The sequence below is a fragment of the Anguilla anguilla genome, chromosome 14 (genome assembly GCF_013347855.1).
Source record: "Anguilla anguilla isolate fAngAng1 chromosome 14, fAngAng1.pri, whole genome shotgun sequence".
NCBI classification, from domain to species: domain Eukaryota; kingdom Metazoa; phylum Chordata; class Actinopteri; order Anguilliformes; family Anguillidae; genus Anguilla; species Anguilla anguilla.
The window spans coordinates 21,147,059-21,163,059 of NC_049214.1; the positions used below are offsets into that span (position 1 = coordinate 21,147,059).

Sequence of the window (16,001 nt, forward strand, 5' to 3'; positions counted from 1 at the left end):
CTGTGAGCCTCGCGCTGGTTCTGGCTCTGACTTAGATTCCCCTGGTGATGATTTGGAGTATTCTCACTGTGGTGTTCTGTTCATTTAAAATGTGTTATTTGTGTTTAGTGCTTTCAGAGCTTTTTTTAAGTTAGAATTTTAGGAAGTTTGTGTGTATGTTAATTTGCTGTCTGTATTTTTGTTGTTTGTTTTTATTTTTGTTTCCCCTTTACGCTCTGTCTGTTGTGCCCACCCCCGCTGGGTCTGTGTGCGGAGCGCCCCCCTCAGGTAGAGGAGGGCGGTGAGGGTGCGGACACGGTGTGCGTGTGGCCGGAGCGCTACCCTGACCACGAGAACGCTCCAGCACCACAGCTGCTATTCCGCCACCGGCCTCTAGAGGCACCAGTAAGCGTAGCTGACAGCTGGGCAGAGACTCACTCCACAGCCAGCAGGGGGAGCTCTCATGGCAATGACCTGAAGAATCGGAGATCCACTTGTGGGGGCAGGAGGTTTTACTCAACTATAATGGCACTGCTGCAGAAAGTGTGGTTTCAGTTGTCTCATTTTGTCAGTCGTAGCTGTTTTGTGACTTGATTGTATGGAAATTGGGTGTGGCCATTTTGGACCAAACTTTTAACATATTTGGTTCCAAATCAAATACTGTTTATTGTTTCAATGTCAGGACCAGAATAAAAGCTTCTGGGACAGATTAAGTTCTGTCTGATTAACATTCATTAATTTTACCCCGATTGGCCCAGGTGCTCCATGTCTGAGCCAATCAGAACAAGGTGCTTGGAGGTTTTGTTGTAAAATGAAAGTAGCAGCTGCTAGCCAAAGCTGAGGGCACAGTGGATCTGATGCTGTTGAGTGACCTGCCATGAGTGCGTCTCTGCCTGGCTCTCTCCTCACCCTGGTTCACCTGGTTTCATGCTACTTCCCGCTGAACACGTTCAAATTAAAGCCATCTTCCCTGCCATTGATGTTCACTTCGGTGAAAATGCTTGCAAAGCCCCCAGGCTTTGTGGCAGTGTGTCACTTGTGCAGTGATTGTGGGACGATTCACTTCTGTAGACCATACAGTAATGAATTTATCCTTGTATAATAACGCTAAATCATGGCGTGGACATGCAAAGATTGTACCAGTTAACCAGATGGTCTTCATGAAAATAGACATAATTTCTTTGGCCAGTTTTTTTTTATTTTTATGTTTTGCCTGATTTAATTTTCTCTGCTGATTATGTGCAGTCAAGAGTCTTAAGGGCATTTGGAGCTTGAAAAAAATATAAATGTAAATGAACCAATAGTACAACTTATGCGAAAGAAAGTCACATATGCATATGTGTGTATATATATATATATATATATATACATATGCATTTCAGTCACATGAATGGAACTGATTGGTGTATATTAGTGTAGGGGGAAGGAGTGTGGAAACGGTGTAACCTGTGTGTTTGTGTGGCTTCTCAGGCACTGGTGTGTTCTGTCCCTCCCAAAAACCCTTTCAGCTTTTATATCTCCTCTCTTACTTTGCTTTAATATCTGTTTGAAAGTTATTCTGAAACCAACTCCATATTTACTGGGGCCTTCAATGGATTAGGCTTAACCTGTCAATCAAAGGAAGGAAAAAGCTGGTTACGCTTGCTTCGATCACGTTCGGTCACGAAGAGGTTCCGGTCAGTCAGAGATTTGATTGGATTCAGCTCTTGTTTTCTTTGAGCATTTGCTGTGTTTGTGTCTGGTGACCTGTGTTAGAGATTCCAGCTTTGCACAGTTTGAGTTTGTATGCAACACAGAGAAATATCGGATTTGACATGCAACTTACAACTAGAAGATGGCACAGTTCTAGGATCAAAATATAATTTAGAAATATCAGAGTCCTATTTGGTTTACAAGAAAAACTATTTAGACTCCATAAGCACACACAGATGGAGGATGTTACGTCACAAATTGTTATAGGGAACAGAGATACCATGTTAGAATGGCATAATGGCTCTGGAGAGTTGAGCTTGAGAGACTAACTGGTGTAATTTACCTGTCTGCATGTCCGTCATGCATCAATCATGCTGGTACATGGATCTTGCTGGATTCCATTTCCCGGTGTTATTCTTAGTACCTGCCCTAGAGATACCAGAGCTCTTCCTGAAAGACTGGGTCATGACTTGGCAATGTTGTGTACCTCCCTGGGTAGCCATTCTGGGTCAGTGTTCATTCTGTACACAACATTATTGTGGTCAGGTTTAGGGGTGGGCAAGCTGGTTCCAGATTAATTGCTAGTATGTATGCATTATTTTCACCAGATAGTGTTTTGATGTGTTATAATGCGCTGAAGATTTCCCTCTGTCACCACAGGACAGTGATGAGAAGAGAATCGGTTAAAAAAAAAAAAAAAAAAAAAAAAAAAAAAGGTCAAATCCTGACATGCAATTCAACATTTTAAATAGTATTCTATTCAAATATATGTGTTTTTTGAAGGAGTATTAATTTTTGTTCTTATGTTGGCAGCCCTAACCTGAAGTGAGTGAATGAATTATCTGGGCTACACAACCTTGGAAACGAGGAAGCTCATCTCCACCTGCCGTCCTCCTAACATAATGCTTTCATCCTGAATAATTTAGAAAATAGTATAATTTGTTATTTTTTGTTAAAACGGTTTGTTCAGTCATGTGTCACAATAATTTGGTATTTAAGGGCCACTCGGATACAGTACAACTGATTTTCAGACTGGGAGATCTTTATGAGTAGAAGTCATTTAAATACTTTTATACACATCTGTAGGAGATGGACTAACTCTGCTACTGCATTTAGCCTTTATAACCCCGCACAGGTGCTATGATGTACTGTAAACCATGCTTACATGTTTTTGTGTAGAAACTATGCAGTGCCATGGTAGATGGTACAGACGTACTCATAGATATACTGTAGTAAATTCCTACAGATCCGTTTATACGATGCTGTCCTGCTTTCATCATCGCCATTAATATTATGTTTGTCATTATCACTCGTGCCTGTTTGAGAAGGGAAGACAACCTTCGCTTCCTCTGCTCCTTGACTTGTATTTGAAATCTATGATGTCTTTAGAGTTAAGTGTGTGGAAATCTGCCTCCTAGGACTACAGTTGACCCTCTGTGGCCTAACTGTGATGCCCATCGTTTTCAGTGTTTTTTTTCTTCTTAACCCTACCCGTACCAACACCCTCTAATCACACTGTTACTATTACATTACACTGTCAGAGGTACTTGCACATTTCTGAAGTGTAATGCTTTTTGTTGCTAATACTTCAGATGAGGCATTCTTGGCTGTATATGTATGTAGATAGTGCTTCTTCAGTCCATCTTAAATTAGGCTTAAAGGGGGAAATCAAGCACTGCCAAAGCCCTCTGCACTGCAGTGAGCAGAATCTTGATGAGCTAAGACTTCAGTTTGAAGGTCTAGCTGAAGCTACAGTTCTTGATGCAGAGACCACGGTCTGGAATGGGGGTGCAGCTCACCCCACAGTCTGGAATGGGGTTGCAGCTCACCCCACAGTCTGGAATGGGGCATACAGATCACCCCACAGTCTGGAATGGGGCTGCAGCTCACCCCACAGTCTGGAATGGGGCATACAGATCACCCCACAGTCTGGAATGGGGCTGCAGCTCACCCCACAGTCTGGAATGGGGCATACAGCTCACTCCACAGTCTGGAATGGGGCATGCAGCTCACTCCACAGTCTGGAATGGGGCATACAGATCACCCCACAGTCTGGACTGTGGGTTGCTGTCTGTTGCTGTGAGTCCTGCAGGGTTCTGCACAGCTGCATTGCATTAAAGCAGGGATTGGGCCTACAGTCCGTCAGCAGCAGCTGTGCAGGAGGCATAGTCCTTGAGCGCAGTGACTGCGCAGTTCAGCTGGGGGACTGTGGAGGCTGTCAGCACGCACTTCAGACGAGCCGTGTGCTGGTCCGCTTCACGGAAGACTTTGCAGTGACAGGCCAGAATTGCGAACGCAAATAGACTATTGGGGAAACACTTTAGAAAATAAGTTTAACAACTGTAAATATGTAAAAATAAGCAATTAAATGAATGTAATTAAGCTTTTTTCAGATGCAGGTTACATTATGACTAATGCAGATGACAGGGCAAATGAACAGTCATTTAAAATCCATACATGATTTGACTTAGTGTGTCATATGATCCAAGGTAAACACCAGAAACGATGGGGCTAACCAACACTCACTTCCATGTGCTGATAATGATGAAGGTGACGATGATAAGATAGTAATGCTGTAAGTAGTGCTGTGTGGAACAGTGGAACCGAACGCCTGTGTATGACCTTTCTGTTCCGATGCGTTCCAGCTGCTAATCTGTCCCCCGGTCACCCGGTTCTTCTACGGTCGACGGGAGCCCTTCCACAAGCTTCTGGTGCAGGGTGACTCAGGGGGGCGTCTGTCCCTGTGGAGCATCCCAGACACCTCACCCTTACAGCCGCTGTCCTCCACCGCAGGTAAAGACCCCTCGCCGCCCCCTACAGGCGATGTTCAGTCCACCGCAGGTCAGTGTGAAAGTCTTCCCCAGGCACTGACTCTTAGGCTGTAGTCCAGTCTGTTAATATGTACGCCGTCAGGGATTTACACTCAGCACTTCCACTTGGGAGCTTCCCTTAAGTTGTTTGTTCACTGATATTTCGTTTGGTCCTGTCTGTTCATAATGCAAGCAAAGTCTGCAAAATGAGCCCCTCCACCCTCCATTTGGCACAATGGTATCGGTCTACAGGCTGCAGACTTGGGGTCGTGACATTGTGACATTGTGAGTGAGGTTTGTATGGCCAGAACATTTAGTGGATGGAACCACAGCCTTGATTAGTTTTAAGATGGGCTCACCTTCATAGATAGAGATTCACTCTGTGGTAGGTGCAGTTGTTCACCCATATGCTAATGCTCTGTGTGTTCCAAGTGTCCTTAAGAACATTGCAGTTGCTGCCTTAGAATAACAACAATGTCAAAAACATCAGATGTTTTGTTGGCTGTCATGTATTTTCATTTCCTCCTGTTTCCCTGATTTGAAATTGGCGGGTCTGCCTCCTGAGATACCACTATGTCTCATACAACAGAGCTACATGCTCTCCTCAGATGTACACTGCAGGAAACAGTACTACAACTAGCACTGACAGGGAGAAAGCCAATATGGACTCCTATTAACAAGGCTTGTATCTGCAATGTAGCCTAGCCTCCCTGGACTCAGGGGGAAAGCCTGATATTTTCATAAGATGCTGCTTTTTATAATGTTGTTGTAAACAAACTTTTGTTTTTTGCATTGGCTCTCATATGTTTAGCGTTGTGAAAGTCTCATACTTTGGCTCTCTGGCAGTTTTTATTGCTTCTCCAAGAAACACTGACAGCCTGCAGAAAATGCCTATATTTTGTTGGCACTTTCTGTTATTGAATGCTTATTTTTCATTGGCTGTTGACAGTCCCTTAGAGCTCATAAAACTTGACACAGAAATTGGAGAAAATGTCTGAACAGCTTGATATCCACTCATTGCTCATAAGGGGCCTACAATATAAACTGTATTTTCTTGTATGACCTGACACACAACACAATCTAAGGCGAGTTTAAATCTAGGTCTGGTTTCAGCATGTACACATCAAAAACTCATAGAAAACATAAAGGCCATTTAAGGTGCTTAATCAGGGTGAAAACAATAGTTTCTTGCCTGCTAAATTTTCATCCCACATTGTTGCTGTCGTGTTGTACATATTACAGTTTTCCTATAGTCTTAATTTTAGCAGTGCTTAGCAGTGGTTGTCACGTGTAATCAATTTGTAATACACAATTGCGTTAAAATCCTATCCTATAATCTTTTTTTCAGCTTATGAGTTGTCAATGGTTGATTAAAATGATTTAATCCACTAGGGGGAGTAAGAGGCCTATATTTCACCAGAATTGCCTTTTCCTGACACAAGATGCTGATCTTAGTGTTCAGTGAAATTGAAAAAAATACATAATAAAGCAAAAACATTTTACATAATGGTTTGTTTTTAGCTGGCTTCATTCTGTGTTCAGTCACTCCAGGTCCTATGATAGTAATATGTTACAAATGGTGATTAGGTTTATTGTTTATTAAGACAATTGTTTATTGTGGGGAGTTAGCAAGACCAGCATCTAGGGAAACGCCACCTTGTGGTGGCTTTCAGAGTAACAATAAAGACCGTGGCAGGAAACTGAAATCTTCAGTCTAAGTGGGGTATTCATTGTCTTCATATTCTCTTAAGTGTGTGTAATCACAACATTGTGGCATTATTACAATGTACCCTGCAGCTCAGAGAATGATTTCGATCTACACTTTAAATATTTACTGGTGATGAATGGCCATAATCTGCGAATGTGTGATAAAAATGCAACTAATGTCATGTTTTGAGCAATTAATTTCCTGCGGTTTTTAAATAAAATTGAATTCTTCCATTGTGTGGCTGAAGTAAAAGCAGTAAAGATCTGAAATCAGGGGTCTCAAACTCAGATCCTGCAGGGCCGCTGTGCCTGCTGGCTTGTGATGTTCTCTAGCACTTATATGCTTAATTTAACTCATTGATTGGCTAAAGAGGCAGCACACCTTGGTTCCAAGGCCTAAATTGGCTGCTGATTGAAAGGAAATCATGAGAAACCGGCAGAGACTGCAGCTCTCCAGGACTGGAGTTTGAGACCCCTGCCTTAACTCAGTACGTACGGACGAGGCTGACGTACTCACACAATTACACGCTGGCTTGAGTCAACTGCAAGATGTTTGGACTGAATGATTGTTTTTCAGTTATAGAATATAACCCCCAGTTATTAAACTTTAATAGGATCCAGTTTTGACTCTGATGAAACATATCTTTGTGGATGAATGCATGTATTCTTAATACATTTGCAAAAAATAATTAAATGGCTATTCTTTTCAGGTCAGAATTCCATTGAGGCTGTGTGATTGGGTCAAACCCTAATATGTGCAGTGCAGGCTCCTCTGTGTTGTGAAACTTCCTGCCTGACGTCCCGTGCGACTTCCTGTCTGAGCCTGCTGTGCCCGCCCCTTTCTCAGAGCTCCAGGTGTCCTCCAGCATCAGCCTGCAGGAGGCCTTCGACAAGCTGCAGCCCCAGCCGGCGGGCATCATCGACCAGCTGAGCGTGCTGCCGGGCTCGGAGCTGCCCATCAAGGTGACGGCCAGCGTCTACATCCCCTCGCAGGGCCGGCTGGTGTGCGGCCGCGAGGACGGCAGCATCGTGCTGGTGCCCGCCACCCAGACCGCCATCGTGCAGCTCCTGCAGGGGGAGCACATGCTGCGGAGAGGTGAGGGGCGGAGTCGGGAGCGACTCTTATCAACTGACCCGCTTATATTCTGTGTGCTCGCAGTACTTGGGACTGCTACAGTCAGTTCACAAAAATCCATTTTCTAAACTGCTTACTCCTGGTCCGGGTCGGGGGGGGGGGGGGGGGGGGGGGGAGGTTGGAGCCTATCCCAGCAGACATTGGTTGAAAGCCAGGAATACACTCTGGACAGGTCACCAGTCTATCACAGGGCCCACACGCTATGGCCCAAAAACCATTCTCATCAGCTTGCATTTATTTTTCACATTTTTTTGCATTTAGTCTTTATAAGATGGACCTTAAAGGCAAAAATCACTCAAAAAAAGTATTTTGCTGTTCTTTAGTTTTACCATATCAAAAATACGTTTTTGTTTTTTTTTAACAAACCACAAGCTACTTTAAAATCTCAAAGTGGTTTGCAAGTGTCCTTGTGGCTAATCCTCCAGAAAGGCATTGCTCACCTTTAACTTACTTTATGTGGATTTTTAGCTAAATACATTCAGTAGACATTTAATAATACCTTTAATCAACTGTTGTTGCTTGAATGCTAAAGTATTGACCTCATATGCTTGCCTTAGCTGTTGAAATGTAATCTGTTGTACAAATGGGAAAGAACTGAGCAGGAACATGCCAGTTCTATGCCTTCAAAACCTTAATGCAAGTGACAAAATATTACATTTGCGTGGTTTTAGTTACCTGTATGTTACGGAACAACTGACTACAAACCATGCAACCAGTCATACTAAAAGCAATTTGAAAATAAAATCCAAAAACAGTCAAACATGACGTTAGCTGAATTACTGATTACTTTTGACCGTAGTATATTCCAGTACTTCCTGTCCCTGTAATGCATGCAGGGTGTGGGGTAAGTAAGGACAGGGATAATGCGTATGATTCCTTGGTGTTTTGGGAGCTGTGTTTGGCTCCTCAGTGCCGTTTCCCCTCGTTTGTGACTGAAGGCTCTTCTTTCTGTGCCTCCATTTTAGGCTGGCCTCCGCACCGCACACTGAGGGGGCATCGTAACAAGGTGACCTGCCTGCTGTACCCCCACCAGGTGTCCCCGCGCTACGACCAGCGCTCCCTGGTGTCCGGAGGCGTGGACTTCTCCGTCATCGTGTGGGACATCTTCACCGGCGAGATGAAGCACATCTTCTGCGTCCACGGCGGGGAGATCACCCAGCTGCTGGTGCCCCCGGAGAACTGCAGCGTGAGCCCCCCGGCGGCCATTTCCTGTCTTTCCCGGCCCCTCCCTCCTCCTCCTTTATGCTCACTCGTTCTGTGCCTCACCCTCTTCCACTCCCTCTTTCTGTCAGGTCCAATCTTCCTCTCTCTCTGTCTGACTGTTAATCTGATTCCCATTCGCGGGGCTGTGTTTTTGTTATTGGTGCAGTGTAATATGTACTGGATGCAGTCGGCTTGCTCCTTTAAGGGATTCAGCAATGAATAACAATTTGTGCTGATCCAAATGTGTTGGGAGAGGTTTATCATTAGAATGAAGAAATGTATTCGTAAACACAGATAATTCACTCGCCTTTCAACAGAGGTCTGAAAGACAAAGATATACATTTATTTGTGAGTAGATTCATGTGTAGAATGGATAGAAGCTGACTGTGACCTGCTCTTTATCCTTATACTTCATTTCGACCCTAACCTTTACGTCCATTTGCAATTACGCTGAGAAATGGATGCGTGGGTGGGACCGTTTCTGTCAGTCACGCTGAAAGGGGGCTGGGCCTGTGCACACTAATTGATAGTAGCCCCTCCCCCCCCTCCCTGGTGGGCCTGCCTCCTCGGGGCAGATGCTCATCAAACGCAGCTTCCTCCCTCCCAGAGCACCAATGTCTCTCATTGATTGACAGGAACAATATTGGTGTCCATTACGGGCGAGTGGTACAAACTGTAAATAAAGCAGCCGGAGAATTACCTTGGGTTTAATGACCTTCTTGGTTATGTGGCTGCTTTATAGCATATCAATACTTGTACTTAAGGACCGGAGCATTTAATTGATACGTGAGAGCAGGCTGGATACTATAGCTGTTGAAATCCATAATACCCTTAGTGTACCTGTGTCCGTCGGCTCCGCGCTCTCTCCCGCGCTGACCACATTAACGCTGATTAAATCATAAACATTGCCCTCGGCGGGGGCTCAGTTGGGCTCCCTGACCCTTTGGCTTCCCGGCCTGCTTAAAAGCACGCCCCGCTAGCCGTATCCTCACACGCTCCGCCTCCGGCTCCCTCGCTCACCCCTCTGTTCGCTGGGGAGCGCTCCGTTTAGCTCTTCAAGAGGAATTCAAGCTTTGCTTGTTTTTATCCGATTTAATATCTCTACAACGGGAACCTGTTACGTTATATTTTTACATGATGAAGGGGAATTGGGCCTGCCTGTGTGAGTTTGAAGGTGACCCTGGCCGGGGAGAGAGGAAACGGACGGCGTTCAGACGGTGTTTGCTCGTGCGGAAGGGCGACGCGGCGCGTTAGCGTTAGCGCTGTTGTGGAGCGGTCGCTAACGCGTGACGGAGCGCGTTGTCGCTGAGCTCATTGAAGATGCGGGCCCCGGAGCCGGGGAGCATGGCGGATGTGCGGCTGGCCTGCTGCGGGGAGGGGGCGTGTGGCGATTTGGGCGGGGGTTGGGGGGGGGCAGCGATGAAGAGTGATGAGTCCTCGCAGTTCGTCCACAGGCCTTCTCATGGTCAAGGTTCCCCGTGGCACTCCATCAATGCTTAAGAACATTGCCTGTCAGCACAGATTGCAACTTCAATTTAGTCTCCTTTCAGGCCCTTCCAACATCTTCCACCATTCATCCCCCCCCTCGCCTGGATGCACCCCCCCCGCCTCCTCCCCCCTTCACCCACCCAGTCCATCCTTGGCCATCTCCCTGACAGACAAATGGCATTATTGTATTTAGTTTTGAAGGAATATTTACTGTTCTCAGGAATGCCTTTGCTGTACTAAAGGGCCTGTCACTCACTAATAAGCAGCGGGAATGGCGTTTTTTTTAGCCTCCCCGTCGCAGTATTTCACCCTTGGGGGGTTTCCAAGGATGTTGCTTTTAACGGCGGCCTCATTCGGGCCCGCTCCTCTGGTTTGGGTCCGGGGCCGCGATGGCAGCGGCTGATTTAGCTCACGGTGCCCTTGTGAAGACCTCTTATCACGCCCGGCCTAAACGCTCCCCTCCAATGCGTTCATTTGTCAAGTTTTACCCCGGTGACAAACTCCAAAAAACTTCGGTCATTAAATGGGCAGGGGGGAAAAAAAAAAAATCTGTGGCGAGAAGTCATAAAAGGAGTGGTGAAAGAGGAGTTTTTACTGCGGTGGCCATGGAGACGATGCAGTTACTGTGTGGTTTTTCCCCCTTCTTCCCTGTTCTGCTGGCGCTGACTTGTTGGAATGTGTTATAATATCACGTGCAGGGATTTACATTTGACATATAAACCTGACAGTATCACACCGCCACGCTTTTCCGCTTTACTGCCGGAGCCAGTTCGTGTCAGAAAGGTCACAGATTATGTGGGGTTTTATGACGGGGATAGAATGACATTTCGGTCGGAAGGCGGCTTGGTTTACAGACGCCATTCAGAGGCGCGGGCGACCTCCTGCGTCTTACGTTTTTATTCACCGTTTGCGTGTGGCTTTTGTGGAATTTACTGCCCCTTGTCACTTCCACCTTTTCGGTCTCTCCTCACTGCGGTTTTACCTTAAGCGTTTACTCGTGAATTGGGCCAGTGTTACTCGTATTCTCACTACACTGTGCGAGATATTCAGTCGCCAAAATGAACAAAAACAATTTCTTCATAAATTGGCTATCCTACGTCTATGGTCAGGTGCTGTGTGAAGTTCAAGGCAGCTTTAGCGCATTGACCCTGTCTGAGTCCGTGTTCATCTCTCTCCTCCCCTTTTGTCGCCCCCTGCAGACGCGGGTGCAGCACTGCGTGTGCTCGGTGGCGAGCGACCACTCGGTGGGGCTGCTGAGTCTGCGGGAGAGGAAGTGCATCATGCTGGCGTCGCGCCACCTCTTCCCCATCCAGGTCATCAAATGGCGCCCCTGCGACGACTACCTGGTGGTGGGCTGCTCCGACGGCTCAGTCTATGTGTGGCAGATGGACACAGGTGAGTCCCGGGCAGGCAGCGGGGAAACAGCGTTTACCTGACCAACATCTAGTGCACCTGACCAAATGTGTCTAAGTACGAGTATCTTGTGTCCACCAAGTACTAGCGTCCTCCTAGTACCAGTGTCCTCCAAGTACTAGCGTCCTCCAAGTACTAGCGTCCTCCAAGTACTAGTGTCCTCCTGGTAATAGTGTCCTCCAAGTACTTGTGTCCACCAAGTACTAGCGTCCTCCAAGTACCAGTGTCCTCCAAGTACTAGCGTCCTCCAAGTACTAGTGTCCTCCAAGTACTGAATGAAGGGGCCCAGCAGGCAGTGGTGGCTAGAAGTTTATGCGACTATTTTTGAGCACAGTCTTCCTTTGCTAATTAATGAACTTTTAACGAATCCTTAATTAAATATCTGTATGTAATCAAGCAGTGCCTCTGAAGTCTGTATATTGAATTGTCCTAAAGGCATGTTTCACTGATGATTTATTGAATAAGCGGCTAATTAATACACGGTTCATTTCCTTTGCAAATTCCATGCTGCTTAAAGGGGCACTGTGGAGGGTTGATGAGGTATGAAATGAACTGCTGCTCATTAAAAAGAGAAATGTGCGTATGGAAAAGAGTGCTGTTATGATCTGCACTCATAACTTTCCTCGCTAGCATGTGGGCGCTTCAGCTAAGAACTCTTATGATATTGACTCCTTATAGTGTGTGTTTGCGTACTTGTATGCGTGTGAATATGTATGTGTATACTCTAAATGAACCCCATTATGGTTTGTGTCATTTGTCGTGTGTGTGTGTGTGTGTGTGTCTCCTATATATAGGAGATTTTTTGAGCATTCAATAACCCCATTTATGAAAAGGTATGAAATTCAGTAATATAGTGCATACATTTACTATATATGTAGGCAGCTCTATAAAACTAGATAAAGTGACATATCGATGCTAATAACTGTTCCTGTGCTTGTGAAGATGAAATCCACACGGAATTCATCCACTGGCACGCCATTCCCACAGCCCCGAGAAGCTGAGGTGCTCGCTGCTGTCCTTCGTTTATCTCCGTCACAGCATTGCCCCCCCCCCCCCCCCCACCCGCCATTTTAACACCCTGGTGAATAATTGATGGGCCTCCCCAGCCATCCCTATATGAGGCTCTCTTTGAGCGCGCACTCTCCAAACATCACTGAAATTTTAATCCGCCAGCGCTGGCTCCGCGCGCCACGGAAACGCCGCGGCCAAGGAGCCCCTGCACTTACCAAACACTCCCTAAATATTGAATAAGGCTGTTGTGTTGAGTCTCTGCCTGAAGCTGCATTAGGCGCATTAGTCTGTTTATGCAGGCTCTTAAAGCTGGTTATGGGGGAGTGGGGCGGGGCGGGGGGGGGGTGGTTTGTGCTGAGTAGGTTGCAGCCTGTGTAGGCAGTTACTGAGCTGGAGAGCAGAGGTAGGGGGGGTGGGGGGTGGGGGCAGAACGGTCACATGGGGTTGAGTGACTATAAAGGGTTCAGTTTATAGACTCATTATGAGGGCTGTTTTCCATGTAGGGCCTGTCATGGGCGATGCACTTCCCCTCTCTTGATACATGATGTCTCTGGTAATAGACGGGGTAGAAGCTATTTCACACTTAAGTGGTGGATGAGGGTACAATGGGGCACCGTCCTTGAATAGTTTCTGAGGTAAACAAACATTGACTCTCTCCGTTGTTTGCTGGAATAGCCTTCACCTGCATAACTAGTTCACAAAATATGTCTCCAGAGTGACGTGGTGAAGAATTCCGCTGAACGTTGATGACGTAATGGGAATTGGCACCATTTTAACCAGCTGGCCTCGTCCTTCGGTTGTGTCCCGTGGATTTCTTGGTTTGCTTTTGATCCGCACAACAACTTCTTCGGCCCACAGAAGTGTGAAGCATTTGATACAGGCCTTTGCTTGCAATTCACCCACTAACCTGTGTCTCGTCGTTTGAATTTGAAATTGTGGCCCTCCTTAGGCCCGCCTTCACTGAGTTTGCGGGATTATCGCTATTGGAAGCACTACTTTTGCCCGATGTGCAGTGGCGGAGTATGGGCGTGTCACTTGTTATGGATGTTCTCTGTTTCCGTTCACCATTTGCATTTTGTTTTAAGATCAGGTTCTCATATAACTTGGGGGATGCACTTATGTTCTCTTAGATTGTAAGTGTACTCTGGATGAGTAAGTGTACTCTGCTAAGTGAATGTCTTGTGACGTGATGTATACTCCGAGCACATGAGGCGAGTCCACCTATAGACCGGCACTCATGGAGCTCGTCTGCCAATAGGACGCGCCGGTTTGCTGTCCTGTTCCGAACGCAAAAGCACCGGCAAACAACTGCGTCCCGTCGTTTCCGAACCTCAGGCGCGCGCAAAGACTCATGGGAAGGCCGGCTGTGCGCAGGCCGCGCCCTGTCTCCTCCCCGGGTTGCTGATGAACGGGCGGGCCCAGGCAGGAGGGAAGCCTTCATTACTTCCTCTCAATAAAGCCCTCCATAAACATTTATGACGGCGCGGCGGCGGCGGCGGCGGCGATGGTGGCGGGGCCGGCACGGGGCCGGCGCGGGAGTGAGATGTAGTGGGAGAGATGGGGGGCAGTAAAGTGTGAAATTAAGAGGGTCTGTGTGGCCAAGCGTTGGATGGGTAATAGAGGAGCGCCGCTCCGGTCTTCCATCAGGGAGCCGGGCCGGCGCTGGGCCCCGGACGGCCCGCCGGCGGTCCCGCCTCCCTCCTCGCGCCGCCGTGCGCTAGCCCCCCGCCCGTTTGGAACACCGCCACTCTTCTCAGTCGATATCCAGCGCAATAACCAATAACTTGTAGGCTTGGAGAAAATGGTGATTTTTTTCTTTTTTTAACCCCCCTCTGCTCTGGTGAGGGAAGTTAAAGGAGGAAGCCGAGTGTGAGCTGATTGGTATTTAAGAGAGTTGAGTATAGGGTTGGATCTGCAGGGGGCGCTGTGTGAAAGGGCTGCGGACTGTGCCCTCGCTTCTTCACCTATAATGTGCTGTTTGCCACACTGTCAGGGAAAGGGCCTCCACCTGCTCATCTGCACTGCAGTGTCAACTGTGCTGTTTAGAGAGCACAGGGAGGTCTTGTCATCTTTTGTAGTATTGATAAAGCTTGGATCTCCTAATAGGTCACATGTGATGATCTTATTGTGATGTCAGAGAGCATATACAGATGTATACAGAAATATACGCTCGACTTATTCAAGGAAATCTTAACCATGTACCTGTTGAAACAAGCCAATTTCAGTTCTGTCATTGAGCAGTGTTAGCATTTCTTAGACACAGCGGTTTTGGTGAGAACAGTCCTATTTGTTTCTTAACAGGCCTATAACTGTGGCATTGGGACTCATGGTTTATAATATTTCTTCATATTCATCATGAAATATATGCATAGATTATTTATATATTGTTAATTTTGGTAAATGATTCAAAGGACTATGCTAAGACTGGGGAGTTCAGTGCCCATTGCCATGAACTACATCTCCCATGATCACCTCTGTTTGTTGAGCCCCCTGGTGAGCTGTGCTCCCTGTGCCTCCCGCCCAGGGGCCCTGGACCGCTGTGTGATGGGCATCACGGCGGTGGAGATCCTGAACGCCTGCGACGAGGCGGTCCCCGCCGCCGTGGACTCGCTCAGCCACCCGGCGGTGAACCTCAAGCAGGCCATGACCCGCCGCAGCCTGGCCGCGCTCAAGAACATGGCGCAACACAAGCTGCAGACGCTGGCCACCAACCTGCTGGCGTCCGACAACGCCGACAAGGTGAGCCGCCCGTCGCACGCATCGCACTCACCGACACAGTGCAGCCTTCTAAACCTGCTTCCTCTCCCCTCTGCTTTCTTCTCACTGCACATGCTCGGTAGTGACTGTTGGCCCTGCGGGACAGCGCTCACTAGTGCTCACACATTTCCATTGGCAAACGCATTGTGCAGCTGTTACTTTTCTCTCTGCAGTCCACCAGCCGACAGCACCATTAGTGCTTTTTCACTGAGGCCCGTGTGACTGAGGACCGAGGCAGGGGATGCTCTCACACTGGAACCGTCCCTCTCAGGGAAGCGGTTTGGCCTGTGTGCCTCACCCCTAGGAACGCCTGCTCACATTTGAAATTTGGAACCTTGGACCACATGACTGCAGCGCACGTCTCCTTTTGCAGACACGCCACCCAGGAGCACCGCATTTTTAACCTCTTCATATAGCTTCCAGTTTTTAAAAGGGCCACTTCAGTCAGATTGTGATAAGCTCTTTCAAAGCTTGGATTAGGTCAACCTTAACCTCCTTTATTTCTTCAGAAGTGCTGTAAATGTTTTCCCCCTTAAGCTGATTATCTCAGAACTGTTTCAGCCAATCACATCCCCCCTATAAATTCCAGGAAGATGCATCATGTGACCAATCAGACATGGCATTTCTAAAGCTGTTTGATGTACAGTCAAAGAGTCTACTTAAAAGCCTTTCCAAAGAGATGACCAGACATTATTAGTTCTCATCCCTCTCTGAAAGCCTGGATATGTAATGCGTTCCATGCATTTTAGGATTGGCCAGCCACAGTGGTACTTGGTGGCACGAAATATAATATTCCATTTTCTGCC

At 47.1% G+C, this 16,001-nt stretch overlaps 1 protein-coding gene across 7 annotated transcripts in view; it reads left to right on the top strand.

Annotated features, from left to right (window-relative positions):
• The window catches only part of LOC118212409 (WD repeat-containing protein 7), a 161,564-nt gene that overhangs the window by 11,032 nt on the left and 134,531 nt on the right, over positions 1 to 16,001 (top strand). For 5 of the 7 annotated variants that reach the window (XM_035390244.1, XM_035390245.1, XM_035390246.1 and 2 more), the window contains exons 10-15: positions 268 to 384; positions 4,317 to 4,464; positions 7,036 to 7,284; positions 8,289 to 8,509; positions 11,214 to 11,409; positions 14,963 to 15,177. In XM_035390244.1, the coding sequence (XP_035246135.1) occupies positions 268 to 384; positions 4,317 to 4,464; positions 7,036 to 7,284; positions 8,289 to 8,509; positions 11,214 to 11,409; positions 14,963 to 15,177 (1,146 nt within the window). The remainder of the gene's footprint in view (positions 1 to 267; positions 385 to 4,316; positions 4,465 to 7,035; positions 7,285 to 8,288; positions 8,510 to 11,213; positions 11,410 to 14,962; positions 15,178 to 16,001) is intronic. The other 2 variants (XM_035390250.1, XM_035390248.1) reach the window with 1 other exon arrangement.